Consider the following 14,253-nt stretch of genomic DNA (forward strand, 5'->3'; position numbering starts at 1 on the left):
ATTAATTTCATTCTTATTTAATAAATTATTTAAAACTGTTATTTGTCTTTGGTGATCTGTTGGCTGTGGCCGGAATCCCGTTACATCACTCTTTCGTCTCGTACCCTAGTAAAAAAAATGGGTCGTAACACTGCCCTCAGCAAATATGGCTCATTAAAATAAACAGATTTTACTTAAAAAGTTTTGCACATTACTTAATTTAAAGCTACAAATGTTACATAACATATTGAGTTGAAAGTGAAGTGACATGTGGCCAAGTATGGTGACCCATACACAGAATTAGTGCTCTGCATTTATCCCATCCAAAGTGCACACACACAGCAGTGAACACACACACACACCGTGAACACACACCCAGAGCAGTGGGCAGCCATTTTATGCTGCGGCGCTTAGGGAGCAGTTGGGGGTTCGGTGCCTTGCTCAAGGGCACCTCAGTCGTGGTATTGAAGGTGGAAGACAGCGCTGTACATTCACTCCCCCCACCTACAATCCCTGCCGGTACGAGACTCGAACCCGCAACCTTTTGGGTTACGAGTCAGACTCTCTAACCATTAGGCCACGACTTCCCACAAGTTTATGCTTTACTTTAATTAATAAAGAAACACAAGTAAATTTAAGTAAAATCAACAGTACAATAAAATTTTTGTCAAATTAACATAATATTTTTAGGATCCAAGCAGATACCACGTGACAAACTGGATTAACTTTGAAACGCGCAATTTGTGGTGGCCATTTTAGTAAACCAGATCTCAGAGGAGGACTACATCCACTGTGAAGGTAAGTAGCTGTTATGTGAAATAAGTAGAACTTTTCTTTATCATATATTTTACTAGATATCGAATGAACACTTAACCATGTGCGTGCACGCCAGAGTCACAACTTTTTGTGAGACCAAAATACACATTGTACGATTAATTTTTACACTCCGCCTTTGATCGTAGGCTAACGTTAATCGTGCTACAGTGACGTTGTACCAGTGGCAGTTCAACAAACTGCATGATACAACATACATGATGTCATATGTTAGCATTGTAGTGGTAGATCTGGGCGTATATATCGGTAGATAGCCATTCCAGTTATAACCTTCAAATTATTTTACTCGCGTGCTACCCTGACACACGCAAAGTCACACAGTGTGAACAGTGAACCAAGATCTTCACTAATTGCTCTTAAACTGTCGAAAACACTCAAGATTTACATAAACAGTCGTTTATGTCCTTAGTGAATGTAAACAGAAAACTGGACATGTGTAAGTACATTAAATCCGTGCAATTTCATTAATGTTAATCAACACAAGACAGGGCAAAAATCACTCACTGCTCTTGACTGATTAACTTTAACTTTGATTAGAATCTGTATATTGAATTCATACAGTAAAATCTACTGAAGTTTACTGTTTACTGAAAATCCTGCTTACTTATTTTAGCATTTAAATCTTAGATGTTCACTGTCATTACTGTGTCATGCGTTTTATTTTATTTTTAATATTAACATGAATTTCTATTTCTGTTTGTACTCAGGATCACAGCTTGATTGTCTTCCTATCAGAGAACACTGACAATCTGATTGCACATTACCACATTACCAGGTGAGTGAATATGGTACATTTTGTGTTGTTTGCTTTGCAATTACTTTTATAGTAAGTGGAAAGTGCAAATTTGAAAATACAATGACTAATCTTAAAATAAATCAAATTAAAAAAAAATTTGTTTGTTTGTTTGAACGATTTGGTCAGAATAATGACTGCTTGGCTGTCTCCAACAGTGAGCCTCATACATGTTTTAAAGTTGAGCCTGACAACCAAAAAAGCACAATATGCCTTTTATTGTTTTATTGTTTTGTGTTATAGAACACTGATCGGGAAATAGCCCAAGAAGACCCTACAAGGGGGCTCTACACATGGTAGTCCTTCAGAGGCAGAAATAGTCTTGAAAGGTGTTGAGGTTCTGTCAAGATTGTTCAGTGTTGCAATGCATGTGTTGCCCGTCTTGGCCTGATGTATTCTGTAAAACTGAGTTACCCCAAGCCACTGAGGTATACATTTGATTTGATTAGATTTTTTCAGAAAATAAGCCAATCGTCGAGGTAGTTGAGGATGCGAATGCCCTGCTCTCTCATGGGAACAAGGGCTGCCTCCGTAACTTTCCCGTTCACTGGGATACTCAAACATTTAAGCATTGCCAACTAAAGATTTTTAGGTAACTGCTTAAAATACCATGCAAAATTTACTTAAGAAGAGGGATGCAAAAATTATGCACTATATTTATAAGTAAATCTAGCATATTATTTTTTTCAGTGTATATTTATAATGCAATGCTAATCGACATAGCCTTTATTACTGTATATAATACTATCAATCTGTAATATGAAACCACGTCTGGTCACAAAAAGAAGTTATTTCAAACACTCGAGTTAATTTGGAGAAAAAGCACATCAATAAATGATATCTTTGTTGGACAACATTTGGATTCACTAAGTAAATCTAGCATATTATTTTTTTCAGTGTATATTTATAATGCAATGCTAATCGACATAGCCTTTATTACTGTATATAATACTATCAATCTGTAATATGAAACCACGTCTGGTCACAAAAAGAAGTTATTTCAAACACTCGAGTTAATTTGGAGAAAAAGCACATCAATAAATGATATCTTTGTTGGACAACAGGTTAGTAAACACGCTCATACACATGCAAAACTGTATCGCACACGTGCTACTGTAGTACATTTATTCAGACCGATTTTGTATGCACTGTGCAGCCCTAACCAAACCAGTTACAGATTGTAGAAGCAGCTCCTCATTTAGCGATAAACTCCTCCTCAATTTCACGTCCGCCTTCCACAATGTCGCTCCGCACTGTCGCACACAGAAATAGGTCAACAGCTAGACTTTATAGCTATTATCGCGGGAAGACTAATTCTGTTCGTGGGGAGGATTTTTACGGTATATCGCAAACGATAAGATAGCGCCCATCCCTAATATACAGTGGGTACGGAAAGTATTCAGACCTCCTTAAATGATTCACTCTTTGTTATATTGCAGTCATTTGCTAAAATCATTTAAGTAATTTTTTTTTCCTCATTAATGTACACACAGCACCCCATATTGACAGAAAAACACAGAATTGTTGACATTTTTGCAGATTTATTAAAAAAGAAAAACTGAAATATCACATGGTCCTAAGTATTCAGACCCTTTGCTGTGACACTCATATATTTAACTCAGGGGCTGTCCATTTCTTCTGATCATCCTGGAGATGGTTCTACACCTTCATTTGAGTCAAGCTGTGTTTGATTATACTGATTGGACTTGATTAGCAAAGCCACACACCTGTCTAACAAAATTTCAATAAACAATAAGTTAATATCTAAAGACTTACGTTTTAGACACCATATTGGCTGTTTTTGCGCTATTTCTGTGCTATTTCGTCAACAAAAAACATTCCAAACACAGCCACAGCACTGTTTTGCGTTTCTTAGCAACATGCCGTTGTTTTGTTTCTGAATGAATCAACTGTTTAAATGATTCGGTTCATTCGCAATTAATCACTTATTAACAGTGACTTGCTGCCACCTACTGGCGGTTTTAATTTCACATTTAAAGTATCTTTTCATTTTTTTAATAATTTCAAATATCAGTATTCAACATTTCATGTTTTAAATATCAAAACATTATTTATGCATTTGTAACTGCAGGCTAAAGCATTCCATGTCCCTCTAAGCTGCATTAACATATGTAAATGCATCTAAATGCCACTTCATATGCAACTTCTGCGAAGATTAATTTTATTGATACTGATTTAATTTGTTTAGTAACAGCCTAAATGTATTATTATTATAATTGACGGATTAAATGTAAGAATTTGACTCAAAAGATGATGTACACTTTCAGAAAAAAATGGCTTTATAAAGGTAAGAATGCCCATAAAAGTTAAAAATCTATTTAAAATTATTGGAAAAGATTCATTTCTATCACTGCTGTGAACTAACCACACAGAATATGAAGATTATCAAAAACTTTAGGAGTCAGCGGTCCATGGTAGTCCTTAAGATATCAGCACAATAACACACTCAGCAAAATATCGTCTAATTATCTTTATCGATAAAATCACAGAAAATATTGAGATATAATTTTTTGTCACACCCTCTAGTACTGACAAAATGATTTGCAACGGTCGCTCTGTCACGCCCAGTGTAGACAGCCTCAAACTGTTGGTGTATTTCTGTCTTTTTTGTTTTTGGCTTGTAGAAGTTATGAATGGCCAGTAACTTAAACATTTAGTAGCCAAATTGGCTGGTGAGTGAAAAAGTTAATTTCCATCCCTGATTAACATACTGCTAATAGCACATCCACAGCAATGTGAAGATGACAAAGTGCATCTGCCAGACCTGCCACAGCCAAACTGCGAACAGCAAATTCAGAAAACACTGTTCACTAATTAGTCAAATACATTTATCGCCTGCGTTGGCTTCTGATAAGAGGGGAGGCTTTGGTCCGAGTCCCAGATACATTGAGCTCTTGCTGTTACAATAATTTCAACAAGCGTTTCCACGTGACTGGCTGTGTGTTGTCTTGTCCACGTTTTCCTAACCGGAGCCGTGGAGTGTGAATCTTCGCTATCAGCTGAGCGGCAGCCTCGCGATGCTCTGTGTTCGCCTCGTTACGCAACCCAAATCAGTCCGAATTAGTCACCCCTGATTCAGCCAGCCACCAAATTAGCGTTGATTTTCTGAGCCGCATTACGAGTGCTGTCAGAATCCTGGAAGCCTTATTACAAGCGTTCATGTCTTTGAATTGGTGATGACTGAGAAAAAAAGGTGTTAGAGGAAACACGTTACGGTTTAAAAATAGTCAAAATAGCAAAAACAAGCTGCTTTCTCTGATGTGATGAGTGCTGGAACACTGCAAAAAAACGTTTTAATCTGTATCTAACAATCCTTAAAACTATTTTTTTAAGAAAAATATATTAAAACTTATTTTCAAAGACTACACTTTTTCTTACCCCACTTGTTTTGCTCTTGTTTTAAGCATAAACCTCACTTATTTGTGTGAGATATAATAAGACAATAGACAGCAAACATTAAACTATATTAAGAATACAAAGCCATGTACTCCCTGAAACGTACAGTACATGATGAACATGTGAACAAAAAAAAAAATGCTGTGTCATCTTTGTGTTGAGCAGTAGATGGTCAAAATGGCAGTAAGCAATGATGGATGATGAATCAACGCTGTTAAAATCTTTGTGGTTACATCATGTCTGGCATCCCTAAAACCTCCTGAGTCACAAAGAATAGAGAGAGAGAGAGCGCTATTGTCATGTCGTACACTAATGCTTGGTAATCCTCAGTACAGGCTTACATAAAGGGCTCTGTCAGATCTCATAGTGTCTCTGTGTGAGGAGAGCAGCACATTCAAGACTTTCAAAAAGCCTCTTCTGCCTGATCATTCTTCACATCAGATCCATGGGCCTTTGCTTAGGTAACTTAAAAGTGCTCTTTGATATTCATTCATTAATCTAAGATAAAATAATTCAGAAAAGCTTCCTTTTGCATTTCAGAGGGAGGGCAAAGAAAAATGGACAATAAAACATTCTTGCATTTCTCAATTTCCATGCTAATGACTGTATAAACCGGTAGCCCCGCCTACAACTCACACCATTGGTTGAGCCAGAATAGGACAGAACACGCCTCATTTGTGAAATACAAGCACAGCAACTTCCTTTCCAAATAATTCGTAAAACTATTCTTATGCTGTTGAATATCCAATTCGAAAAATTCAAAACCATGTCGATTCTCCAATTGTCTGATTGATCAATTTGTTCTGATCATTTCTCAACCATGCAATCATTCACAGTCATGCAATTCATAAATAATTTCTGCCTGTTTCATAAATTGTTTGTGAACATTCTAATGTAAAAAAATTCAAACATGTGCTTCATAAATTTGCAATAATTGAGTTTTATGAATTGTTCATAAACTTTCTTGTGTAAACTATCAAACATGCACTCGTTTTTTCTTAAAAAATCAGCATGGTTACAAATGTGATATTTATTTTATACAACAGTTCAATAAACAATAAGTTAATATCTAAAGACTTACGTTTTAGACACCATATTGGCTGTTTTTGCGCTATTTCTGTGCTATTTCGTCAACAAAAAACATTCCAAACACAGCCACAGCACTGTTTTGCGTTTCTTAGCAACATGCCGTTGTTTTGTTTCTGAATGAATCAACTGTTTAAATGATTCGGTTCATTCGCAATTAATCACTTATTAACAGTGACTTGCTGCCACCTACTGGCGGTTTTAATTTCACATTTAAAGTATCTTTTCATTTTTTTAATAATTTCAAATATCAGTATTCAACATTTCATGTTTTAAATATCAAAACATTATTTATGCATTTGTAACTGCAGGCTAAAGCATTCCATGTCCCTCTAAGCTGCATTAACATATGTAAATGCATCTAAATGCCACTTCATATGCAACTTCTGCGAAGATTAATTTTATTGATACTGATTTAATTTGTTTAGTAACAGCCTAAATGTATTATTATTATAATTGACGGATTAAATGTAAGAATTTGACTCAAAAGATGATGTACACTTTCAGAAAAAAATGGCTTTATAAAGGTAAGAATGCCCATAAAAGTTAAAAATCTATTTAAAATTATTGGAAAAGATTCATTTCTATCACTGCTGTGAACTAACCACACAGAATATGAAGATTATCAAAAACTTTAGGAGTCAGCGGTCCATGGTAGTCCTTAAGATATCAGCACAATAACACACTCAGCAAAATATCGTCTAATTATCTTTATCGATAAAATCACAGAAAATATTGAGATATAATTTTTTGTCACACCCTCTAGTACTGACAAAATGATTTGCAACGGTCGCTCTGTCACGCCCAGTGTAGACAGCCTCAAACTGTTGGTGTATTTCTGTCTTTTTTGTTTTTGGCTTGTAGAAGTTATGAATGGCCAGTAACTTAAACATTTAGTAGCCAAATTGGCTGGTGAGTGAAAAAGTTAATTTCCATCCCTGATTAACATACTGCTAATAGCACATCCACAGCAATGTGAAGATGACAAAGTGCATCTGCCAGACCTGCCACAGCCAAACTGCGAACAGCAAATTCAGAAAACACTGTTCACTAATTAGTCAAATACATTTATCGCCTGCGTTGGCTTCTGATAAGAGGGGAGGCTTTGGTCCGAGTCCCAGATACATTGAGCTCTTGCTGTTACAATAATTTCAACAAGCGTTTCCACGTGACTGGCTGTGTGTTGTCTTGTCCACGTTTTCCTAACCGGAGCCGTGGAGTGTGAATCTTCGCTATCAGCTGAGCGGCAGCCTCGCGATGCTCTGTGTTCGCCTCGTTACGCAACCCAAATCAGTCCGAATTAGTCACCCCTGATTCAGCCAGCCACCAAATTAGCGTTGATTTTCTGAGCCGCATTACGAGTGCTGTCAGAATCCTGGAAGCCTTATTACAAGCGTTCATGTCTTTGAATTGGTGATGACTGAGAAAAAAAGGTGTTAGAGGAAACACGTTACGGTTTAAAAATAGTCAAAATAGCAAAAACAAGCTGCTTTCTCTGATGTGATGAGTGCTGGAACACTGCAAAAAAACGTTTTAATCTGTATCTAACAATCCTTAAAACTATTTTTTTAAGAAAAATATATTAAAACTTATTTTCAAAGACTACACTTTTTCTTACCCCACTTGTTTTGCTCTTGTTTTAAGCATAAACCTCACTTATTTGTGTGAGATATAATAAGACAATAGACAGCAAACATTAAACTATATTAAGAATACAAAGCCATGTACTCCCTGAAACGTACAGTACATGATGAACATGTGAACAAAAAAAAAAATGCTGTGTCATCTTTGTGTTGAGCAGTAGATGGTCAAAATGGCAGTAAGCAATGATGGATGATGAATCAACGCTGTTAAAATCTTTGTGGTTACATCATGTCTGGCATCCCTAAAACCTCCTGAGTCACAAAGAATAGAGAGAGAGAGAGCGCTATTGTCATGTCGTACACTAATGCTTGGTAATCCTCAGTACAGGCTTACATAAAGGGCTCTGTCAGATCTCATAGTGTCTCTGTGTGAGGAGAGCAGCACATTCAAGACTTTCACAAAGCCTCTTCTGCCTGATCATTCTTCACATCAGATCCATGGGCCTTTGCTTAGGTAACTTAAAAGTGCTCTTTGATATTCATTCATTAATCTAAGATAAAATAATTCAGAAAAGCTTCCTTTTGCATTTCAGAGGGAGGGCAAAGAAAAATGGACAATAAAACATTCTTGCATTTCTCAATTTCCATGCTAATGACTGTATAAACCGGTAGCCCCGCCTACAACTCACACCATTGGTTGAGCCAGAATAGGACAGAACACGCCTCATTTGTGAAATACAAGCACAGCAACTTCCTTTCCAAATAATTCGTAAAACTATTCTTATGCTGTTGAATATCCAATTCGAAAAATTCAAAACCATGTCGATTCTCCAATTGTCTGATTGATCAATTTGTTCTGATCATTTCTCAACCATGCAATCATTCACAGTCATGCAATTCATAAATAATTTCTGCCTGTTTCATAAATTGTTTGTGAACATTCTAATGTAAAAAAATTCAAACATGTGCTTCATAAATTTGCAATAATTGAGTTTTATGAATTGTTCATAAACTTTCTTGTGTAAACTATCAAACATGCACTTCATAAGTTTGCAATAATTGAGTTTTATGAATTGTTCATAAACTTTCTTGTGTAAACTATCAAACATGCACTAAATAAGTTCGCAATAATTGAGTTGTATTAATTGTTCGTAAACTTTGTTGAGTAAACTATCAAATGTGCACTTCATAAATTCGCAATAATTGAGTTTTATGAATTGTTCGTAAACTTTGTTGAGTAAACTATCAAACGTGCACGTCATAAATTCGCAATAATTGAGTTTTATGAATTGTTCATAAACTTTCTTGTGTAAACTATCAAACATGCACTAAATAAGTTTGCAATAATTGAGTTGTATTAATTGTTCGTAAACTTTGTTGAGTAAACTATCAAATGTGCACTTCATAAATTTGCAATAATTGAGTTTTATGAATTGTTCGTAAACTTTGTTGAGTAAACTATCAAACGTGCACGTCATAAATTCACAATAATTGAGTTTTATGAATTGTTCATAAACTTTCTTATGTAAACTATCAAACATGCCCTTCATAAGTTCGCAATAATTGAGTTTTATGAATTGTTCGTAAACTTTGTTGAATAAACTATCAAACGTGCACTTCATAAATTCTCAATAATTGAGTTTTATGAATTGTTTGTAAACTTTATTGAGTAAACTATCAAACGTGCGCTCCATACATATGCAATAATTGAATTTTATGAGTTGTTCGTAAACTTTCTTCGGTAAGCTATCAACATGAACTTAAATTCATAATACTTGAGTTTCATGAATCGCTCGCAACCATTTGATGCATAAATTAGTTCTGCTTGTTTGTTTCATGACTGGTTGTAATCATTGTATGTGAACTATTGAACATTCATTCATTTATTTATAAATTCATTATGCTTGTTTCGTGAATCGTTCACAACCATGCAATACATAAATTGTCAAATATGTGATTCGTAAATTTGTTCTGCACATTTCATTAATCATTTTTAACCATTCTTATGCGGATTATACAATTCATGAAACATTTGATAAATTTGTTCTTCTTTTGTTCAATCAACCATTTTTATGTAAATTATTGTACTGTTTACAAAATATTTGCACAGAAACTCGTTTACTAGCAGCCTGTTCAGAGAGAGAGAGAGAGAGAGAGAAAACACATTCTTGCATTCAGTCCGCGATACATTTTTAAATGGTTCCTCTATGTTCCCATGTGCCAGGTGTGTATTTCCTTAAAAATGACATACTTATGAAATATTGTACGAAGCGCACTCAAATGGTCTACTAGATCGAGGGAAGATGGTTCCATCACTGAAAGCACTATAATCCAGTCTCTCGAGTGATGCTTGCTGTTGTAGCACATGCAAACGACATCGCCTTTCCTGCCCACAGTGGAGTAGAGATAGAAGAGGAGGAGGAGGAACTCACCACATACAGCTGCTTCCACAGGACAGACCACTCCTGCAGCGTAGAGGTGACCTCTGTGATGATGGGGTCCTCCAGCGGGACCACCGTCTCATATTGCCTGAACAGAAACAACAAACATTGACCACAGGTAAGTGTGATTGCCCTCCAACGAGTAGTTACCAATGAATACTTACTTAATTTATTGATTTACTTATTCATTCATTCACTCACTCACTCACTCACTCACTCACTCACTCATTCATTCATTCTCAAATGTACTTAATCGTAATAAGCGGTTACTATATTTAAATAAAAATATTATTTTCATTCATTCATTCATTCACTCACTCATTCATTCATTCTCAAATGTACTTAGTCATAATGAACGGTTACTATATTTAAATAAAAATAATATTTTCATTCATTCATTCATTCATTCACTCATTCATTCTCAAATGTACTTAATCGTAATGAATGGTTACTATATTTAAATAAAAATATAAAAAAATAATGTTTTCATTCATTCATTCTCAAATGTACTTAATCGTAATGAATGGTTACTATATTTAAATAAAAATAATATTTTAATTAATTCATTCATTCACTCACTCATTCATTCTCAAATGTACTTAATCGTAATGAACGGTTACTATATTTAAATAAAAATTATATTTTAATTAATTCATTCATTAATTCACTCACTCATTCATTCTCAAATAAATTGTTACTCTATTTAAATAAAAATAATAACAAATAATGTTTTCATTAATTTATTCTCAAATGTACTTAATCATAATGAATGGTTACTATATTTAAATAAAAATAATATTTTCATTCATTCACTCATTCATTCTCAGATGTACTTAATTGTAATGAATGGTTACTATATTTAAATAAAAATAATAAAAAATAATATTTTCATTCATTCATTCATTCATTCTCAAATGTACTTCATTGTAATGAATGGTTACTATATTTAAATAAAAATAATAAAAAATAATATTTTTATTCATTCATTCATTCATTCATTCTCAAATGTACTTCATTGTAATGAATGGTTACTATATTTAAATAAAAAATAATCTATCTATCTATCTATCTATCTATCTATCTATCTACAAAGGTAGTTAGTAGTAATGGATGGTTAATATATTTAAATAACAATAATTTATTATTATATATTATTATATTTATTTATACAAAAAAATGACACTTTATGCATTATTATTTTCCTCAGAAATACTTAGTAATAATGAAATATGACCGTATTTAAATAAAATATAACACTTTATGCATTAAAGTATTTATGCATTTATGTATTTATTTTTTTCTCATAAATAGTTACTAATAATGAAAGATTACTATATTTGTCTGAATACTTAGGATCATGTGATATTTCAGTTTTTGAAATTTTTTTTTGTTGATATTTCAGTTTTTTAAAAATGTCAACAATTCTGTGTTTTTCTGTCAATATGGGGTGCTGTGTGTACATTAATGAGGAAGAAAAAATAACTTAAATGATTTTAGCAAATGGCTGCAATATAACAAAGAGTGAAAAATTTAAGGGGGTCTGAATACTTTCCGTACCCACTGTATATAACATTAGTGACATTTTATTTATGCATACATATTTATTTATGAATTTATTTATTCACTAATTCTATAAATACGTAATAAAATTACTATAAATTAGGGCTGTCATCGTTAACGCGTTAACGCATGTGATTAATTTTAAAATCCTTAACGCGTTAAAATAATTTAACGCAGTTAACGCAAAATTACTGAAGCACAATTTCTGTTCTAACCCTTTAACCCAATTTTGCTTCTCTGCTTGCGATTAGATCATTTTAAGCCGCTAAACTCCGGGAAGGTTTTCAGTCCAATGATCCAGTAAGCGAATGCATTGAAACAATCCGTCCAAAACAGCGCTAATATAACGAAACCAGGCTGATTACATCAGAGATTGCAGAGAGAACAGAGACTTGTGTTGCGTTTTCAGTGAATTATCCATTCCAGTGTGTTTGGCTTTTAAACACAAGCTCTGTCATATTCTGTGATTGTCTCTGAAGAGCACGAGCCCTCACATGTCACATGCGCTGAAGTACAGACTGAACGTATTGTCAACACATCCAATCCAGTATGAGTGCTCTTGACGCACTGATCGCACATTGTATTTATGCACAGGCACAGACATTTCCGTACATTCACGTTGTTTCCACACACATTCACGATAATGTTTTGATTTGTCATGTGTATGTTACTGTAGCAGATATATGCAGTCAGCCGTCGGTTGGTTTAGTTTTTTTTTTTTTTTTTTGGCATCTCCATGTGGTCCTGTTCGGTTTCGCAACTTGGCTTCTCTAAAATGTAAAAAAGCTCTTTGCTGTTGCACATACTATAAAATTCAGATTATTTTTTTCTTTCATGTGCTTATATGGGCTCATTATATCATTTGGTTCTTTGGTGTCCTTTTGGAGTTTCTAAGTGTCCTTTTTTGGAAAGACAAAAAGCTTGCAGAAAATACAGATTTTTGAGAATCACCCTTTAATCTTTTGGTTTACTTTGCTGGATATAGCAAATAATGACAAAATAAACATTTGAAACAAGATAAATGGTCTATGCATAATTTCATGAAGTGTGCGATTAATCGCGATTAATCACAAAAAAAGGGTGTGATTAATTAGATTAAAAATTGTAACAGATTGACAGCCCTAATATAAATACATAATATATTTACTACATACTATATTTAAATATGAATAAAAACATAAATTTTTTTTTATACATATAAAATAAACAGATGAAGAAAACAACAAACTCTGACCAGAGGATAGATCAATTACCCCCCAAAAGCAGGTAGAAGCAATAAATAAAATAACACAAATAGCAATTTATGTATTCTCATATAAACACATAATTTAAAAAAAAAATTTTTTACAAATAAACTTTTGTAAAATAATTCTCTACTTGCTATTTTGGTAGTAAATATGATAAAACGGAGGAAAAGACCTTTGTTAAAGTATTCCATAGGGTCTTTAAAATAACAGTGTACTGTACACAGAGCTATCATCATAAACCAATAGCACTAAATTGTCCTGCTTCATCTTCCTGCTGTCGCATTAGCTCTTCCTGTCCATTCATCTCTCCATATTGTTGTACATCCATCAGCCCTCACTGTCCTTCCTCTGTCCTTCTCTGACACACGGTGGAAACAGATTGAGCTCTTTGTTCCGCTTTATCATCACATGTGTCAAATGTAACGGCTTTCAGAGTAATTTTCTGCTTGTTTTCTGAATTCTGATGAGACGCTATAATTTGATCCTGGGACACGGGCTGAACATGGAGCGCAGAGCTCCCTCCCCGGCATTTATAGCTGAAGCTAAGCAGCAAAAACATATCATCACAGCTATTTACAGAAGCAAGTCTTAAAGCAGTGATTCTTAAACTTTTCTAGGTTTTAGAGAACTTTATGAGTAAAAAAAATGAAAGAAATATATTGCAGTTCACTAAAAACCCAAATATGGGGTCACCATACATTAAAATATGATCTATAGTTTTAAGTAATTTAGAAATTACCTTTTGAATAGCCATTTAAAAGTTTGCATGGCTGGATTAAAAAAGTGGCAGCAAACACACTATTAATGTTACAAAAGATTTATATTTCAAATAAAGGCCGTTTTTTTTCTCTGAACTTTCTATTCGTCAAAGATCCTTGGAAAAATCTTGTATCACTGGTTCCACAAAAATATGAAGCAATACAACTCTTTTCAACATAAAAAGTAAAATAAATATTATTAATAATAATAATAATAATATTCTCGAACACTAAATCAGCATATCAGAATGATTTCTGAAGGATCGTGTGACACTGAAGACTGGAGTAATGATGCTGAAAATTCCGCTTTACATCACAGGAATAAATCACATTTTAAAATATATTACAGTAGAAAACAGGTATTTTAAATTTTAATAATATTTCACAGTATTACAGCTAATTGTATTATTGTATTTTTTAACAAATAAATACAGGCTTTACATCCATCTATCTATCTATCTATCTTTTTAAATATATAAACACACACAGTATACAATCTCACACACACTCACAGACACACACACACACACACATACATACATACATACATACATA

At 33.8% G+C, this 14,253-nt stretch overlaps 1 protein-coding gene across 12 annotated transcripts in view; it reads right to left on the bottom strand.

The window, feature by feature from the left end:
• LOC107592830 (dedicator of cytokinesis protein 3-like) overlaps nt 1-14,253 on the bottom strand; it is a 275,733-nt gene that overhangs the window by 145,388 nt on the left and 116,092 nt on the right. For all 12 annotated transcript variants that reach the window (XR_001610031.1, XM_016282388.1, XM_016282400.1 and 9 more), the window contains one exon: nt 10,125-10,221. Coding sequence is in view for 11 of the 12 variants with exons in the window: in XM_016282388.1 (XP_016137874.1) it covers nt 10,125-10,221 (97 nt within the window). In the remaining variant the exon portion in view is untranslated. The remainder of the gene's footprint in view (nt 1-10,124; nt 10,222-14,253) is intronic.

Source organism: Sinocyclocheilus grahami, unplaced genomic scaffold (assembly GCF_001515645.1).
Source record: "Sinocyclocheilus grahami isolate Dianchi unplaced genomic scaffold, SAMN03320097.WGS_v1.1 scaffold159.1, whole genome shotgun sequence".
Lineage (NCBI taxonomy): Eukaryota > Metazoa > Chordata > Actinopteri > Cypriniformes > Cyprinidae > Sinocyclocheilus > Sinocyclocheilus grahami.